Here is a 20,353-nt window from a genome sequence, read left to right on the forward strand (position 1 = left end):
TTTTTTTTTTTTTTTTTTTTTTTGAGACGGAGTTTTGCTCTTGTTTCCCAGGCTGGTTTTCAATGGTAGAAACACGTTTCTTTTTTTTTTTTTCCCCATTTATTTATTTTATTGTATTTTAGGTTTTGGGGTACATGTGAAGAACATGCAAAATTGTTGCATAGGAACACACCTGGCAGTGTGATTTGCTGCCTTCCTCCCCATCACCTACATCTGGCCTTTCTCCCCCTGCTATCCCCCCCCNGGTTTCACCATGTTGACCAGGATGGTCTCGATCTCTTGACCTTGTGATCCACCCGCCTCGGCCTCCCAAAGTGCTGGGATTACAGGCTTGAGCCACTGCGCCCGGCATAATCTTCTTTTTAAACAATAAAACTATTTTTTTTGTTCCTTTTGAATTCTGGTCCATATGCACCCATTTTTTCATAACCACCATAGTTTCATATTACATACCTTTCAATTTCCCAACATGAACTTCATAATTAGGAATATTTTTCATGGACATTGTAACCATTTATAACTATACAATATGATAGTAGGTGAATATAACAAAGTTACCGGACAGTTCCCCTATTGTTAATTCTGTATTTTCACTATAATAAACAATTCTACAATGTACATGTTCATACCTAAAATTTGGAGTGTGACTGCATTATAATATGATTTCCAAAAAAGTTCCTAGAGCATGCTTATATTAAAAATTGTTTGTAATGAAAAAAATTAATTAATGGTTCAAATACAAGACATAAGGAAAAGAATAGATTTAAAGAAATAAGGGTGGGATAGAAATTTAAAATATAGACAAAAAGAGGTAACAGAAATAAAAAGCAAAGTCATTGAAAAAAGACCTAATGAAGTAAGCAACTTTTAAATTATTTTTAAGAGGCAAAAAAATAAATAAATAAAATGCAAAACTTAAAAATATTAGGAATGAAAGAGACATAAATACAGACAAAAGGTAGATTTGAAATAATACTATAAAGAACACTATATTCTTTACATTTAAAAACTTAATTTTCCAAAAAAATTTTAAGAGAAATAAATTAAGAAATTCCAGATAATTCTGATAGATTTAACATTCCCATTTAATTTAATTTCATTCTCTCCCAACATGCTATCAAAATAATGGTAAAGAGATTTTAAAGGTGTACATATACAAAGACAGAGAAAAGTGGAGGTAACAGCAATAAACATTTTGGAAACTGGAAAGTAGTCAGTGAGCTGAATCATAAGCAGATACTAGGCAAAGCCAAGAATCAACTGTATTTACATAAATTTAAAATGCTATCTCTAGGACAAAATATCATAGTCCAGCTACTAAATGTGAATGGACTCTAGAAATCGGCTGCCTTGGTTCAAACCATAGCTCTTCCACTTATTAGCTGTTTTTAGAAAAGTTACTTAACCTCTTTGACTGTCCCCATCTATAAAATAGGAATAAAAGAACCTACTTCATAAGGTGTACCATACAGAAAGAAAAATAATTACTTCCCCTTCCCAAAACTGCGTTTACTTGGGGGAATCGGCAATTTGTTTTAGGTTTGCCAAAAGGAAAGAAAACAAAAATATATTTTGTAATTTTTTAAATGGGCTCTGGAGTCAGACTACTAGGTTCAAATCTGGCTCCAACACATAGTAGCTACATGATTAGAACTATTTCCTAACCTCAAGTGCAGTGAAAGAAATTATCTCAGTTTCCTTTTGATACAAATGTGATACCTTCATACTGTCATAAAGATTAAATTATTATGTATAAAGTGCTTAGAAAATGTCTGTCATACAATAACAATTCAACAAATATTACCTAGTATTAAAACAAGTATTTTATATCCATAAAAGAATGCAAAATAAATTTTAATTACTTGATAAGTATAAGGAAATCGTATCAGTTTTACTGTATCTGAAAATATAAAGAGAAGCTGTGAATTACTAATGGAAAACACAGGACTGTTGTGCTTGTTGCTTTCTTTCCCTCTTTCCCCATTAGCTACATCTCTAACAGGGAAAACTGAAGATTGCCAGCTGATTATGATTTAACAAGATGGATTATCACAGTGGTGAATAATTCATTACAACTCACAATTCAGCCCCTTCAGTTTATATGTAAAACAGCTTACCGACTTCCCCAAATTTCCCTGACTCTTTAGAACTGAACTGAGACCCAGACCTAAACCAGATATACTGATTAGCAATGAAGAGCTCTTACCAGATTTTGGGTACAACCCTTCTAGTGAGGAAAAAAAGTGTGTGTTTGTGGGGGAAGAGTACACTAGCTACTTTACTCTCAACTCCAGCCAAACTTTCTGGTTTCTGGTTATGTGAGCTTTATAAAATTGGCCTGCCAGATTTATGCAATATAGTTTCGTATTTATGTGTATGTGTGTATATTATATATATGTATATATTATATATTATATATATATATATATATATATATATGGGTTTATCAAAAGGAAAAGAAAAACAATATTAAGCCAAAGATCCCAAAATATAACCAATAGAGGACCAAATCTATCTTGTGACAAAAACAACACGGTAGACAATCATGTTTCGGTATAAGGATAAGAATAGCCATTATGTGGATTATAGATTATCTTGTTAAATGATGCTTTTCCTACTATTATAATTTTTATCTTATGTTGTTTATGCTCAAGTTACCTATATCTAGTGCTTCGAACATATACATTAAATTAAAAAATAAAAAAGATCATGCCATTTGTCACTGATTAACAAAACATGTGGCTAATTTTCCTAGCACTTTAATCAGGTAGAAACTTCATTTCCGAAAGAAAAAACACAAAGTAAAAAGTACAGATATAAAAGGAGCAAACATTCATAAGCACAACACACAATATGAAACTTTCAAATTCCAAAGATTCTTTTGAAAATACAAATGAAAAAAATATATGTTGATGAAGGTAATGCAGAATTAAATGTATAAGAAACAAACTGAAAAGGTAACCTGAAGCAAAACAGGCAAGCATTAGTAAGAACCACTGCAACAATATATTAGGACATGCTTACCTTCCTACACATTGTAAAAAGAATTTCTAAATGTCTTGGATTTGATAGTAAGGTATCTGTATCTATTGTCACATAATTATGCAGGAGAGGCATCATGTCTGAAAAAAAATCAAAATCCCAATGAGACTTGAGCGACAGGAACAGAAATAAATTATTCCCACTGAAACCATATTTCTGTAGCACCCACACATTAGTTTCTTCCCATACAACCACAAAAGGCTAGAAATGAAAGTAATAAATCTGCTGTATATTTATAGATGGGAAAATGTGGAGCAGGAAGACTAAGACACTCATCATTTATTGAAGTACTTGTGCTGAATTTTTTTCCTTTTCTCCACTGCACACTTGCTATCTGACATATTTTATATTTTCTTGCTCATTTGTCTGAGTGACTTCCTAGCCTCCCATCATCCCCATTAGAATATAAGTTTCAAAAGGGCAAAGGCTATTTATTTTGCTCACTGCTGGATTGCCGAGCTTAGAATAGAGATTGGAATACAGTTGGGGTCCATAAGATATTTATTAAATTAACATATGGATATATGCTCTGGTCATAAACTAACTTAACACTCAATACGAAATTCAGCCTACCTCCTTTGCCTGCATACCTAGGGCTGAAAAACACTGCTGCAACAGCCCCAGCTTTTATGTGACTGGGAAATAAAAACATTTTCTGATCAATACTGGAATCATATGTGTTTTTATTTCAGGAATCAACAGGAAGTAACATCTAGACACAGAAAAGCAAAAATGCTATGGTCAAATCCATACCTGTAAAGTATTCAAAGGAATCCTGCTGAAATACTTGATATAGTATACCTAGAAGCTGCCACAATTGAAGGGAAATACTGTGGCAGGTTAAACTGTATGCCAAGGAAAGAATTTCTTCATAGAATTCTAGAAGGAAGAAAATCTCTAGTTAGAATGCTAGAAAATAGCAAAAATTAAAACAAAGACCACACAGAGGGTTTAGACTGCCTATGCTGACATAGTCCTCCTCTATCCAACATACTCAAAAGCCTCCCTTTCTCCGTATTTGTATCTTCGGCTATATATCTGCCATCTTCCATTTCCTACCAAGATCGGCCCTTCTATTCCATAAGAAGGCAAGGCAAAAATTTGTTTTTACTAAACTGTCTTATACTATTGGAAAAATAAAGTTTTTTTCTATTTTATTATATAAAACTGTATTAGAAATAGATACAAGAAGGTGCGCTTTATCATTCCTCTCCTACGTCAAGGATTTAAAATTTACAAATAATTAATAATATTCTTCGGAGAGTTTAATTATACCAGGCTAAATTATCTACCTATCTCAAATTTATACTTTTACTAACAAGTATACAACGAGCAGGAGTCTGTCAATTTACAGAACTTGTAAAATGTACGGTATTCTTCAATTAATCAAGACAATAAGACCCACCGTAAAGCAGATGAGTTCAAAGGAAATGTTCTTATACTCACAAATATCATTATCCTCAGTCAAAAGTAAATTTTATCTACACATACAATCAGGAAACATAAACCTCAACAAAAATTTCAAATAGTTCCTACCATATCACTGAGCAAAACTAGTATTCACCCTGGAAACTTGATTAAAGTTTCTCTACGGCTGGGCGCGGTGGCTCACGCTTGTAATCCCAGCACTTTGGGAGGCCGAGGCGGGTGGATCACGAGGTCAAGAGATCGAGACCACCCTGGTCAACGTGGTGAAACCCCGTCGCTGCTAAAAATACAAAAATTAGCTGGACATGGTGGCGCACGCCTGTAGTCCCAGCTACTCGGGAGGCTGAGGCAGGAGAATTGCTTGAACCCAGGAGACGGAGGTTGCGGTGAGCCGAGATCGCGCCATTGCACTCCAGCCTGGGTAAAAAGAAAAAAAACCCCAACAAAAAAAAAAAAAAAAAAAAACTTAATATATTCAAAAGCTATCAACACAGATACTTCCCTTACTGAAAGCAAAATAAAATTAAAATTATAAATATTGAGAAATAATTTATGTAAGAAAATCACTTGAAAAATAAATTATCTAAATACAGAATTTCTAAAAGTTCTAGCATGGCGCTGGCATAAAAACAGACACACAAACCAATGGAACCGAATACAACACCCAAAAGTCTATCTACCCATTTAGGGTCAATTAATTTTCAACAAAGATGCCACTAACACTCAATGGAGAAAGGACAGTCTCTTCCATAAATGGCACTGGGAAAACTAAATATCCATTTGCAGAAAATGAAATTAGATCCTTATCTTACACCATATACAACAATCTACTCGAAATGGATTAAATACTTAAGGTTTAAGACCTGACATGATAAAACTACTAAAAAAAAACGTAGGGGAAAAGCGCCATGGAAACTTAGAACACTGGTCTGGAGAATGATTTTTTTTTTGATATGAGGATATAATCCCAAAGCACACACAACAAAAGCAAAAACAAATAGGATTGCATCAAACTAAAAGGCTTTTGCATAGCAAAGAAAACAATCCACAGAGTGAAGAGACAACCTCCAGAATGAGAGAAAATATTTGCAACCTATATCAGATGAAGATTTAATATCCAAAATATATAAGGAACTCAAACCACTCAGAAGAAAGAAAATAGCCCAATTTAAAAATGGGCAAAAGATCTGAATGGCTATTTCTCAAAAGATGACATACTAATGGCCAAGAAGTAAACAAAAAAAAATTTAACATCACTAATCATCAGGGAAATGCAATCAAAACCACAATGAGGTTTCGCCTCATATCTATGAGGATGGCTATTATCAAAAAGACAAAAGTTAAATTCTGGAGGGGATACAGAGAAAAAGGAAATTGTTGTATACTCTTGATGGGAGAGTAAAAACAGCCATTGTAGAAAGCAGTATGGAAGTTCATCAAAAAATTAAAAATAGAATTACCATATGATCAAGCCATCCTAGTAGTACTGGGTATATATCCAAAGAAATTAAAATCAGGATCTTAAAGAGATAATGTGCCCTCCTATATTCACTGAAGCATGTTCCACAATAGCCAAGATATGAAAATACCTAAGTGTTCACTGACAAATGAACAGATAAAGAAAATGTGGTATATATACATGAAAGAATACTAGTCCACCTTAAAAAAAAATCCTATTATTTGCAACAACAGAGATGGACACACTATGCTAAGTGAAATAAGCCAAAACAGAACTTGCAGAAATTCTTTTAGTAATTAAAGGCCACAGTTTACATCAAGGTTCACTCTTTGCGTTTTTCATTCTAAGGGTTTTGACAAATGTATAATGACATGTGTTCATCATTATTGAATCATACAGAGTAGTTTCACTGCCTAAAACTTCTGTGCTCTACCTATGCATCCTTCCCTTACTCCCATCCCCAAGCCCTGGCAACCATTGGTCTTTTTACTGAAAGCTGTACTTCTAAAAAATATCTATTTTTTAATTGACAAAATAAAAATTGCACATATGATGTATATACCATTTTGAAATATGTGTATTTTGTGGAATGGCTAAATCTGGCTAATTATCACATCCATTACTTCACATGCTTTACGGTGGTGACACCACTCAAAATCTACTCTCAGCAATTTTCAAGTATATAATATATTGTTATTAACTACTGTCACCATTTTGATCAACATCTCCCCTCCCTCCACTTCCTGCTTACCACATTCTATTCTCTCTTTCTATGAGTTTGAGTGAGATCACTCAGCATAATGTCCTCCAGGTCCACCCATGTTGTCACAAATGACAGGATTTCCTTCTTTTTTAAGGCGAATAGTATTCCACTGTTTATACATGCCATGTTATATTCAAGAACTATTCAAATATTATTCACATATATTAGCAGTGCATGCTCAATTTTTTACCAACATTGAACAGTAAAAAGCCTGGAGACAACAGCCCTTAATTAGAGACATGCTTTTCCTGCATCCTTCTGGGTACTACACAGCTTGCATCTCTCTCACACCCACGTGATATGGGGCTAGCACCTTCAAAATGCTTGAATACAATGGAAGAGTTGCCTACTCTGCAAAATTCCCGTGAGCTTGTAACATCTAGCATTAGTTACTGATTCTACTCAGAGTTCAGCTATTATAAGAGATAACAGGACAATTAATTCACACTTTTTTTTGAGACAGGATCTTACTCTGTTGCCCAGTGGGAGTGCAGTGGCAAAACCATGATTCACTGCAGGTAGAGGCTGCAAAATCATGATTCACTGCAGGCAGAGGCTGCAAAATCATGATTCACTGCAGGCAGAGGTTGCAAAATCATGATTCACTGCAGCCTCTACCTGAAATGAATCATGCAGGCTCAGGTGATCCTCCCACCTCAGCCTGTTGAGTAGCTGGAACCACAGGCACATGCCACCACACTCAGCTAATTTTTTGTATTTTTTGTAGAGACAGAGTTTCACCATGTTGCACTGGCTGGTCTTGAACTTCTGGGCTCAAGCAATGCACCCACCTCAGTGTCCCAAACTATTGAGCTTACAGGCATGAGCCACTGTGCCCAGCCATTTCACATTTCTGAATAATAATAATAAAAAAAAGCCTATCAAATATTTTTCAATCCCAGATGAAAGTAATCTTACCTAAACCTCATCCCAGTTCATTTCTAGCAACAGGCAAATTTAAATTATCTGTCTTTTAAAATTCCAAGACCAAAAATTCTTAATTGGATGTATAATTTATCTCTGAATGAAAACACAGATATTTAACACTTTGGAAAAGACATCCAAAAACTGAAGTGAATATGTTTCTCTTTCTCAAAATTGTTCATCTTGTTAAACCTGAAGGGCTAAAATTATACTTTGAGTTCAAATTTTTAAACATTTTTCAATTTACCTTTTTATTCAACCTTTGAACTTACCAATTACACGTTTATGCAGAACAAGATCAATGATCCGTAGACAGATATTCTCTAACTGCTGCGTAATCTAAAGATAAATTTTAAATATTAAGCTTAAATTATAATTAGTATATAAATTTAATATTCTGCCAACAACAATATCAACAGAACATTTTTGAGACAGTAACTTGACAATTCTAAACTTCATGTGAAAAGCTGAACAAGAAAGAATAATCAGAAAATTTTGAAAAACAGACTAATGACAGAAATGGGGGCTAAATCTATAACAGACTTAACAGTTCATATTAGTTCCTTACCATATAATTTTATACCAAAATAAATTCCTAATGGATAAAAGATTTCAATGTAGAAAAACAAACCATAAAAAAAGAATAAAAAGAATTCTTGTATCCTGAAAAGGGAAAGTGACTCAAAGCCCAGAACTATGAAAAACATGAAATCATCTGACTAAAAAATTTTAAAATTTTAAGTCAAAGATAAATGAAGAAGTGAGTGAAATATTTTCAAATGGTATCACAAAGATCAAATTCCCCTTACATGAAATTAATGAATTTTTAAAAATTGAAATACAATAGAAGACAAATGTGTTTTTTTAATAATCTTTGCCTGTGTTTATAAAAAGATGTTCATTATAATACATGGTAAGAGTACAAATTCCAAGTGCAACATTAACAATTTTGACCTATCAAGACTGGCAATGATTAAAATTATGGGACTGGGAAGACACACTCTGTGTGTATATTGATTTGTGGAGTATAGACGGTAGAAACGCTGAAGGACAAGTTGGCAACATCCTTCAAATTTACCCATACAAATACGATGCAACCCAGCAATTCCACTTCAAGGAATTTACCCTTCAGACATATTATGTGTGCAAAATGACATGTAAAAGGCCATTCATTTCAGCAATGTTTGTGATTGCTAGCAATCAAATGTCCATTTAAATAAGAGACAATCAAAGTATATCCACTAAACAGGGACTGGTGAAATAAATTTGACACATCATACAAGGGAATATTAGGTAACCATTCAAAATGCATAAATTTATTGACATGGAAGAATCACCAAGATATATTAGGTAAAAAATAACAAAAACTGTGTATAGTATGCCATTATTTTCATAAAAGAAAAATATACACATTCACTTTTTGCTTATATGTTAATAGTTCTAGAAAGATACAAAAACCTGGTTTAAAAAAAAAAAAGAAAGAAAAAACAACTATTTCCAGAGAGGAGAATTAGATAGCTGGGGAGTTGAGTAAGAAGGTAAAATTTCACGGAATTTTCTTTTCACATCTTTTGATTTTTTCAACACGTTTGTATTAAATATTTTAAAATAAGTTAAAATCCATGATGGGTTACATTTTTCATATAAATGTCCTATTTCTACTGTCAAATATATCCTAATATTCAACTTAAATTACTGTCTTAAGGTTCAAATGATCCAAAATTTCCCAGTTTAAAATACTGTCAATATGCTTAAAACCATTCAACAAAAATGAATATGCTTAAGCGCCTATTTTAGATCACAATTTTGTGTTTCATACATTATTTGTCAGTGTTTCATAAATGTGTTTCCTTTTAAGGAAATAATTGTTTTCTAAGTTTGCTTTTAATAAGTCAAAGTTCAAAATCTTAGTCAGGAGACCAAGATTCCAGTTGGTTTTGCCTGTAATTATCCATGGCCTTGTTGGTAAAGCCATTTAGCTGAAGGCTTTAGGTTTTATTGTCTTTAGGTAAGGATGCTGTATTCGTGTGTCTCAATTTTAATGCACACCTCTCTAATTACAGTAAGTTCACACATCCCTTAAACACTATTTGGAATTCAAAATAAATTTAACATCAAGAGAAATAAATAAAAACAAAAAGATGCTGTCTTGTTTTTAAACTATCCCTCAGCTCATTCTACTACTGCCCACACACACTTGTGAAAACTAGACAAGGTGATTTCTAAGATCTCTTCAAATTTAAAATACAAGTCCTAAGTATAAGACAAAAGAACTATCCCTTAAATTTACTTGTCATTTAATTTGGAACATCTCACTGTTGCCAAGAAGACCATCTAGTTTCAATATAGCAGGACACAAAAATAAAATAATAAAAATGAAAATAAAAATTAACATTAAGCCCTTTAGGCAAATGAAGGCTAGTCTAGAAGAATATCAAGCCATTTTTAAGAAGCAAGTCAGCTGGGCGCAGTGGTTTATGCCTGTAATCCCAGCACTTTGAGAGGCCTAGGCAGGCATATCATTTGAGGTCAGCAGTTCCAGACCAGCCAGGCTGATATGGTGAAACCCCGTCTTCCCTAACAATACAAACATTAGCCAGGTGTGGTGGCAGGTAGCTACTTAGGAGGCTGAGGTAAGAGAATCACTTGAACCAGGAGGCCAAAGTTGAAGTGAGCTGAGATTGTGCCACTGTACTCCAGCCTAGGCAACAGAGCAAGACTTGTCTCAAAAAAAAAAAAAAAAAGAAAAAAGAACAAGTCATCTTCCATTGGCATGTGATAAACACAGGATAAACCAACAGCTACATGGTTTAACAATGCTATTTAAAGAGGCAGTAGCAGCCAGGCAAGGTGGCTCATGCCTGTAATCCCAACACTTTGAGAGGCCAAGTGGGCAGATCACCTGAGATCAGGAGTTCGAGACCAGCCTGGCCAACATGGTGAAATTCCATCTCTGCTAAAAATACAAAAATTAGCTGGGTGCAGTGGTGCATGTCCCAGCTACTTGGGAGGCTGAGGCAGGAGAATGGCCTGAACCTGAAAGATGGAGGTTGTAGTGAGCCAAGATCACACCACTGCATTCCAGCCTGGGTAACAGAGTGAGACACTGTCTCAAATAAATAAATAAGACTGTCTTAAATAAATAAAAAGTAGTACCTGCTTCCTAAGCGCTCACCTTGTAAAACAATAGCTGCCATAATTGCCAAACAAGTCAACTTGCACTCCCAGAAGCAATGAACAAAATCTAATTTGAGTTCAGGAGCAGCCATGCGATACATGGGAAGGAGCTGTAGGTTTTAAATGGGGATAAACTGATACATTATCAAAATCATCTGTCTACAAACCCAAATGTATGACTTACTAGCTCTGGGACCATAAGCAAGTTTCTTAAATCCACCTGAACTTTGTTTTCCACTTCTGTAAAACAGGCGACCACTACCTGTGCCATCTATGTCATGGTGGCCTTAGTAAGATCGTATCAGCTGATGGATGTGAAAGCACTAGATAAATAGATGTATAAAGCCTTACCCCAATAACACTCCGGAATTCAGTTTAGGAAATATGCTTTTCAGCTCTTTCTCTTATTCCTTTCCACTCTGCAGTACTTGTTACATCAGAATTCTGTTCCATTACCTAACAGTTGCCACTGTGATTGAACAGCTGTCTGTCACTCTCTACCAAGAATTCTACATTGTTGGCTCCCAGAAAGCTGGGCTCATTTCTTTTTGTTTTTTGCTTTTTTGAGACACAGTCTCACTCTGTCACCAGGCTGGAGTGCAGTGGCGTGATCTCCGCTCACTGTAACCTCCGCCTCCCAGGTTCAAGCCCTCCTGACTCAGCCTCCCGAGCAGCTGGGACTACAGGCACATGCCACTATGTCCAGCTAATTTTTTCTATTTTCTATAGAGACAGGGTTCCACCATGTTGGCCAGGATGGTCTCGATCTCTTGACCTTGTGTTCTGCCCGCCTTGGCCTCCCAAAGTGCTAGGATTACAGGCGTGAGCCACCGTGCCCGGCCAAACTGGGCTCATTTCTTATTCAATTTGGTATTCCCCAAGAACCTAGCCTGGCACATAGCAGATATGATTCACTGAATTCAAGTTAATATAAAGGGATGTACTACATACTTTATAATATTTACAACACTATAATATTACAAATATGATAATGTAATATCATGTTATTCATTTTAATATTTTTTTTTTAATTTGAGGGCAATTTTTAAAGCATAGCAACATAACTAAGTAGCAATTTAAAAGATTTCAAAATTCATGCCCGCTGATCAAATAAATTACAGTTAAATGCTACTATTATATCATAGACCACAAAGAAATCTTACCTCTTTATGATCTTCTACAACTGTTAAGATAGTATCAATGGTATGTAAAATTCCCATAGCCATTACTGTTTTGTCTTCAACTTCTTCATATTCATCACTTTGAAGAACTTTGCCAAATATCTCAGCCTATGAAAATAACATTAAAGTATTCTGCAATTAGTAGTACTGTGATGTCCCCCCTTTATAAAAGTAAGCAAAATGGCCGTGGCACACATCTAAAGCCTGCATCGCTCAAACTTTGAAGTCTGCACTTTGCTGACTGAATCATCTCTCTTCTTACAATAACAGAATCTGTCATGTTTTAAATATAGCTATTTAGACTAGCTATTATATCCAGACAGCTAACATTTAACTTCTGGTTGTCACTAAGCAAATAAAATCATAATCTGGGACAAGTGAAATCAAGTGATAAAAGAAAAATGTGATAGAAGATTGAGAAGTCAAGGAATCACTTAGAAAATGAAACAAAAAGAACATACATGAAAAATAGGAAAAGTTTAAAAAAAAATGTTAGAGATACAGTCCAGGTGTGATACTCCACAACAGGAAATACAGAACAGAAAAAAATAATAAGGAGAAATGTATCAAAAAAGTAAAGCACTCAATTGCCCCAAACTGAAGGAATGAGTTTTGTAATTCAAAGTCCAGAAATTAAAAATTTAGAAGGTACATTATAAAATTTCAGAATATTCTAGATGAAAGATTAATCCTAAATGTTATTAAACTCTAATTAACTATAGAAATATCAGAATAATTTTTATATCTATACTTCAGTTACAGTCATGCATCGCTTAACAGGGATATATTTTGAAAAATGTGTCGTTAGGTAATTTCATCCTTGCTTGAACATCACTGAGTGTACTTAGGCAAATCCAGATGGCATAGCCTATTTGGCCACAAACCTGTACAGTTTGTTTTAGTGACTACTTAGGCAATCATGACACAATGGAAGTGTTTGTATCTAAACACAGAAAAGTTATAGTAAAAACATGGTATTATAATCTTATGAGCACACCATCATATACGCAATCTGTCATTGGCCAAAATGTTGTTATGCAGCACATGACTGTACAAATTAAACTGAACTCCATATTTGGAAGTTTATTTAGATTACTCAAAGTTTCTAAACCAAATTAACATAAAACTGCCCAGTCTTACCAAGTGTTGGGTCATATCAACAGCAATTGAGGCTACCTCTTGACTGTATTCACATATCATCTTCTGGATGACATTAGTAACATCATCATTTTCTGTCTCTCTAACAATGTGCAACAGTTCCTGCATAATTGGCCTCACATGTGGCTTCATATATTCCTTAGCTAATTCAATAAAACAAACAAAAGTAATAAAAATTACCATGCCCAGATGATAAAAGGAATTAACTTGGTCACAAGGCAAAGTGACCCAGGGTAATACCTAAATTAGGTTCTAGAGACACACTTTCTCTGTGGTGAATAAGTTACAAAGTTGTACCAAAATAATGTTCACCAACACATCAATTTCCCTGGCATAATATAAGGATAAGAAGTTCTGCACAGGAGAGAACTGTCCTGTGCAGAAACTGTCCCAAAATACTAACAGCCCCCACTGAAAAATTCTGATTATACATACACTGTGTCATCAGAATGACTTGTAAAACATTAATCGGTTCTCACAAGTTATAAAAAAAAAAAAATCATGTACATGAAGACTATCCCGAATACTAATGGGGCCCCTTCCCTGCCCCAGGCCATCTCTACCACCCTCCCACGCCATATATACAATAGCTAATCCTCCCCTTAAAACATTGTTGAATAGAGGCAAACTACGTTCATATTCCTCATAAACCTGAACTTACTTTCAAAGGTTTATTTGAACTTTGATCAGAATATTCAGACATTCTGAACAAATGAGATGTCTGCCCTCACTCACTAAAAATACTATTTGTGACTTTCAAAACTAGGGGAATCATATAGAGTCCTAGAGGTGAAAGGAATCACAAAGTCATCCAGTCCAACTCCCCTAAACTTAAATATGTGGAAACCTGAACCTCGACAGATCATGCACCTTGCCCAGGTTTCCATGGCAAGTTAGAAGCAAAATCAAAACCGGGCCCAGGTCTCTTTATACCCAGTCTACCCTAGGGCCCCACAGTAATTAACATGTTTTTTAATCTAAAATTTTGAAAACTACAGTCAATAGGAACACCTAAAAAGGACAAGAATAAACTCCTGTAAAATTCTGAGAGGGCAAAAGCTCAGAACTCCAAACCCTGAACCCTCAGACATGGAGATTCATCTTCATTAGGGAAGAAAGTAAACGAAAGTATTTGAGAAAACTTCTAAAAGGTATTTTGGCTTTACCTTGTATCTGGTTAGAAATTAAGGACTGAAGAGCAAGGGCAGCTTCAACTTTGACAGGCATCTCTTTATCTTCAATCAGGCTCTTCTTCGCTAATTCAACTGCATTTCTTAGATTGAGCTCATTATGGAACTTCAAAGAACTAAATGCATGAAGTACCCAGCAAGACTGTATTATTTAAAAAAGCAAGTAGGGAGCTATTAGGATTATAGCATTCTGTAATAACGTCACACATATAAGAGCCTCTTAGTAAAATATCACTAATTCTACAAAGAAATGTTTGCTTTGGGGGGTAACATAGTAGCCTTAGTTTTTAACTTCTACATTCCCCTCTTTTTGTAAGAAACTCATTTTCATTACTTCTAGATTACCTATATACAATAACATTTTTCACAGGAAAGAGAAAAAGAAGTCAAATACATCTTTGGAAAAAAAAAAAAAAAAACGTTTATGCTTTTAATAAATATTATAACTTGTAATTAATTTGTTATATGTAAAAGCAACTCCAAACCAGTATCTGAAAGTCATTTGTCACACTTCGGAAAAACATTTTCCCTTACACTAACTGGTTTAGCAAACTTCTTTTTTTCACTCACATAAGGTTGTTAAACCTGGTATAGATTATCCCCTTTGAACTATTAGATCACAGAATCATTATTACTTTATTTTACTCTCTGTGTGCATCAAACACAATCAACAGAAATTAATTTTAGTTACTAAAGACTTCTAGCAAGAGAATTACAATTCATACAACTTCTCAAAGGTAGAAGCCCAACTGCAAAAATGCTCATGTGCCCTCAGCATCCCTAGTTCACTTTTGCCCAAATATTTCTCTAGTAACTCTTATTTTATAAAATGCTTTCTAGTGTACAATGTTAATATATGTTGTTTTCAGCAAGACATTTTTTGTGTTGATATATTTACAAAAGACATATTAGGCTCTTGAACAAAGTCCTGTTTCTACTCCTCCATAAAATATATTGATTCTAAAAGAATATACACATAGAGCACAAGTAATTTCACATGGATTATTATTCTCTCCATTTTACTAAGGCAAATCTAACTAATATACTGAAAATCAAATTCAAGTTCTTAGCTGAACTAGAATTTCATATCATTTTATACACAAGATAAATCTGTTTATGAATTTAAGTGGTACCACTGCTATAAAATCATCTTTCTCATTGCATGTTTTACATATGCAGCAAGTGAAGCTGGAGTGACAAATGAAATAAAACTAGCAGGAAATTAAATCCATAAATCTTTTCTTTAATAGGTTTTCCTTTATTCAGCTGATGTGACCATAGGCAGACATTTAATTGACTCTATTTCATCTCGATATGTGGTAAAAGGTCAATTTATCCAAAAACATTTATTTGAATAATTATGAAGATTTAAGATACATAACAGAAATATGAAAAACTTACTCTAGCTCGAAGATATCCCAGGTTAGACAATAATAATGGAAATACATGATTTTGTAGAAACAACTCCATTTGGTCCTTGAATAAACTCTTCTATTAAGAAACAAATTTTAACTTATCAATGTTTTTTTCATATGTAAGTATCACTTCCTAATCAAGTATATTTATTATGACTTGCTGTTAATATTACTGCCAATTACAATTTTGTGGAATCATTTGACCTATATATTGCATGTTTTAAAACAAGACAAATATTACCTTAGATCAGTTTGATATTGATTTTGTAGAAATAATATATTTTGTATCCCTTTCACATAGCAACAGTTTCATACTGAAAACTTAAACAGTCAAATTTCCTTTTTAGTTAAAGAAATAGGTGACAGAAAGGAGGGTATTTGTCAGCTCAATTATCCCAAAGTAGTCACCAGCTTTAAATTAACCATAACTTTCATATGCTGTCATTTGCCTGTGCTTTACAAGGTTATTAAGTAAAATTAAATTTTGATTATCTTAACCTTCAATAAAATCTCAGCTAGGGAACCAATCACATGCAGGGCTCCATCTTTCTTCCTAGGGTCAAAGTTCGGGTCTGTTAGGATTTGATAACAGAATGCCATCATTTTTGGCAACACCTAAAGAAACAGAAGAATCCACTTTAGTCTGCATGAACTTGCATTGTCTTACTATAGTATTAACTATGATGCACAAATTTTAAAAAATAAAGCCATTTTATTATGTTTCATCAAGCAACTATAAGCTCAATATGAAAGGTACAATTTATTAAGAAAACAAAATAACCATGATACCCTTTCCCCTCACCAGCACAGAAAAAAATTTCTTAAGGCAACAAGTTATAACAAATAACAATATAATTTCTCAAATATTAGGGATATACTAGAGTATCAAATCAACACAGGCCACCTTTAGTTTTGGATTTAAAAAGAAAAATGAAATACCTCTTTTCTTTTCTTTGCAGCAGTATATAAGAGAGTCTGGGCTGCTGTGGTGGGAGAAGCATAATCTTCAAAAATATCTAAGATTTTGAAAGGTTAAAACTATGTTAGTAAAAATATACTTAATTATTCTAGATTTTAAACCTGACTGACCACTATTTCCAAACCAAAAAAATAAAACCGTCTACATATGACACTGGTTGATGGCACTAAAAAGCTAAGGATAAACAGTGTCACCACAACATCCCTGTCTCCTGCACAACAATGTTCTCCAAACTCTTTAGGTTGTCCTTCCAAACTATTATACTGAAGAAAACAGTGCATTTGCACATCTGTTTCACTGAGGAAAGGAAAAGTGCTTTATCTCTATCAAAAAGCAACAAAAATTCACTCAGTTCTTACTTTGTGCCAGGCACTGTTCTAAGCCCTGGGGATACAAAGATCAAACAAAAAAGGTTCTCACAGAGCTTACGTTGTGAGAAAGAAACAGATTATACATATGTACACACATAAGTAAGGCGAAGAACAAATGCAGAACAGGGTGAAGAAACAGAGTGACAGAGTATGGGGTGCTAATTTAAATAGGGTGTCAGGGAAAGCCTCTCCAACTCTGTTAAGGAAAGATTTAAGCAGAAATTGAATGAAATGAGGGAGAAAGCAATCCATGGATAAAGGACTCCAAGCAGAGGAAACTGCAAGTATGAAAGCCTTGAGGGATTGCTAGGATCATGCTTGGTTCTGTAGATATGTAGGTTCAGCAGGTCATCCATGGACAGTTGTTGAATATATATACCTACCTAAAACTTAATGTATCACTTAATACCATGAACATTTTCACAAATTTCAGAATAGGCAGTTTACCTAAGAAACTGAAATCCTGAAAGGTATCTGATACGTCCTTGTTTAAATATAAAAGATAAAACCAAATCTAAGTCTATCTCAAAATGCAAAATACAGACATAATAAGAACATTTTTGGGGCCAGGTGTGGTGGCTCATGCCTGTAATCCAAGCACTTTGGAGGCCAAGGCGGGCAGATCACCTGAGGTCAGGAGTTCAAGACCAGCCTGACCAACATGGTGAAACCCCGACTTAAAAAAAAAAAAAAAAAAAACATTTTTGGAGTACTGTACTTACTCTGTGCCAGGCAGTATGCTCCAGTTTTAGAAGCATCTACTATCCCATGCTAAGCAGTTAGTTCATGTGTATTACGCCATTTAATCCTCCTAGCATTATTATCATCATACCTTTGATAGCTGAAAACACTGCATTTTAGAGAGGTTAAATAACCCATCCACAGTCACACAACAAGTAAGTGACCAAACCAGCATTCATAACCAGGCTATCTTAACATCAAAGCCTGCTCTCTTGTTAGTTTTTACCAAATCAAAAAACATTGGTAGGGGAATTGGGGAGATGTTGGTTAAAGAGTAGATAAAAAGAATAAATAAACATTATTATTAATATCAGTCAATACATTTAGATAGAAATGCTTTGTTTCCCATAAATAACTGCAAGTCACAAACAAAGAAAATACAGTAACTGTTCTTCCCTGTGGTTACCCGAAAGTAAAATACACATATCAAATAAAAGCTACTGCATTCCAGTCTACTGGAGGAAATGATTAGAGAAAACTCACTCCATTTAGTCAGTCTTGAGCTACCCATACCTTCTTTTAAACAATAAAATATAAATTCCCACTGTTAATCAACCTACATACAGTTCTTATTTTCTAAAAACTGAGATATTTATACCTATCTTATGAGATATGAAGAATACGTAAAATAATGGCAGTTCTCTGAAAGCTAAACAAATACTCTGTACATCACAAAAACACATAGGTATTATAAAAGAAGTAAACACTAAAAGAATGCCTTGCAAGGCAGGAGGATCACTTGAGCCAGGAGTTCGAAACCAGCCTGGGAAATATAGAGAGACTCCATCTCTGCAAAAAATAATTAGCCAGGTCTGGTGTCACACGCCTGTGGTCCCAGCTACTTGGATGCTGAGGGGGAGGATCACTGGAGCCTGGGAGGTCAAGGCTGCAGAAGGCTGCAGTGAGCTCTGATCATACCACTGCACTCTAGCCCAAAAAAAAAGATAAAGAAAAACTGGCTAATCACTCAAAGCAAACTAGAAAAACAAAGGCATAAGAAAGGGGAAATAGTAAATTACATATATGAATAATGATTTTCCAAAAGAAAAAGAGAATAGAGAAATAAAGCAGATAGTAAATATTTCTCATTCATTTGCTTTTCCCATACTTTGTCTCCAAGAGAAAAGGGGGTTCCTCAGTTACCGAATCCAATAATACAAACACAAAGCTCTGTAAAAACAAAGCCCAACAAACTAACATCTGTAGCAGTAGATTTAGCTTATATAGCTAAACACACCTGGCTCAACGAAGTGGAAAGTACTGCTTTGTCACAGCACTTTCAGCATGCAGTGCTAGATTTAGCAATCATTTGTTTCAGCATTTATTGAAGGCATACTGGAGGCCAAGCACTAGTAGAGGAATGCAGAGGTATAGAAGAGATAGAAAATGCAAAATAAAGCAAATAAATAAGATAAAATTCCTGTCCTCAGAAATCTTCTAAGTTGTAGGAGACAGACAGGCAAATTAATATTTTGCTATATTAAGTGCCTGAGTGTTCCCTGAAGCAATTAATATAAACTGGAATAAATCAGACCACCTACACAGCTCACCAGCTTCCAGGAAGATCCAAGCTAAAAGGACACCCAAAGAATTGGGCCACACACATTGGGGGCTCTATACATAATTTCTTTCCCTTGTAGAACATTTAGTCTCTCAGATAAGCAGGCAAACCAAATAGGGGTACCACTAAAGTATTTCCCACATGAGAACAACCCAGTCTATCAATGAGTCTCCCAAAAGGCACAAAAAGAAATGGTCCTTGCAGATCAGCATCACAACAGCATAAGTAACAGACGGCTCCATGGGAACTTCAGCACCCATAAGAGAGATGAATGAAGTGGCTTTTCATCTCCCACATCAGAAGACCTCAAGTTCTCTAGTTTAGCAAAATAACATCAAACTCTCAAAGATTCAGATTATATCATGCAAAGCAGAACCTGGGGGATTTAACAAAGTAATAAAATTTCCTTAAAAATATAAATTTAGTTCTATTACTTTACATATCCAGGAACTGATGAGAAAACCATCTCAATTACCAAATTTCATCCTTATATACTCATACGGATCTTCTTGCCACATCTCCTCATCCTCATCTTTATAACACATCACAGAAAAAATCACATCTTCAGAGATATTCTAAAATGAGAAAAAAAAAGTAATGAATGAGTATAGGCTATTCAGGTTTGCGGAATACCAATCACGTATTTGTTGACAGCCTTTATGATGTTAGTTTTCCAAACTCTGTGTGTGTAAAATGCCAAGTCAAGCTTATTATATTTACTATTATAATTCTTGTTTTGAAATTTTTTTTGACATTCCCATTTTGGTCCCAAATGTCCATGTATTAACAATATTAAAGGGCCAGATACTTCTTTGGAAGGCCAAGGGCAGAAGGATCACTTGAAGCCAAGGGTTCAAGACCAGGCTGGGCACTGTAGCAAGACCCCATCTTCAAAAAAATTTTAAAAAACTTAGCCAAGCACAGTGACATATACATCTTGCAGGGTCTCCTGAGCCCAGGAGCT

General features: G+C 34.6%; 1 protein-coding gene across 2 annotated transcripts in view; it reads right to left on the minus strand.

Annotated features, from left to right (window-relative positions):
* The window catches only part of IPO8 (importin 8), a 73,067-nt gene that overhangs the window by 26,392 nt on the left and 26,322 nt on the right, over positions 1-20,353 (minus strand). For both annotated transcript variants that reach the window (XM_017515250.1, XM_017515251.2), the window contains 10 exons: positions 19,865-19,964; positions 16,677-16,753; positions 16,236-16,352; positions 15,724-15,813; positions 14,299-14,464; positions 13,115-13,275; positions 11,957-12,082; positions 7,889-7,955; positions 3,796-3,921; positions 3,025-3,122 (listed from right to left, as the gene is read on the minus strand). In XM_017515250.1, coding sequence (XP_017370739.1) covers positions 3,025-3,122; positions 3,796-3,921; positions 7,889-7,955; positions 11,957-12,082; positions 13,115-13,275; positions 14,299-14,464; positions 15,724-15,813; positions 16,236-16,352; positions 16,677-16,753; positions 19,865-19,964 — 1,128 coding nt within the window. The remainder of the gene's footprint in view (positions 1-3,024; positions 3,123-3,795; positions 3,922-7,888; positions 7,956-11,956; positions 12,083-13,114; positions 13,276-14,298; positions 14,465-15,723; positions 15,814-16,235; positions 16,353-16,676; positions 16,754-19,864; positions 19,965-20,353) is intronic.

Source organism: Cebus imitator, unplaced genomic scaffold, assembly GCF_001604975.1.
Source record: "Cebus imitator isolate Cc_AM_T3 unplaced genomic scaffold, Cebus_imitator-1.0 Scaffold545, whole genome shotgun sequence".
In the NCBI taxonomy this organism is placed as follows: Eukaryota; Metazoa; Chordata; class Mammalia; order Primates; family Cebidae; genus Cebus; species Cebus imitator.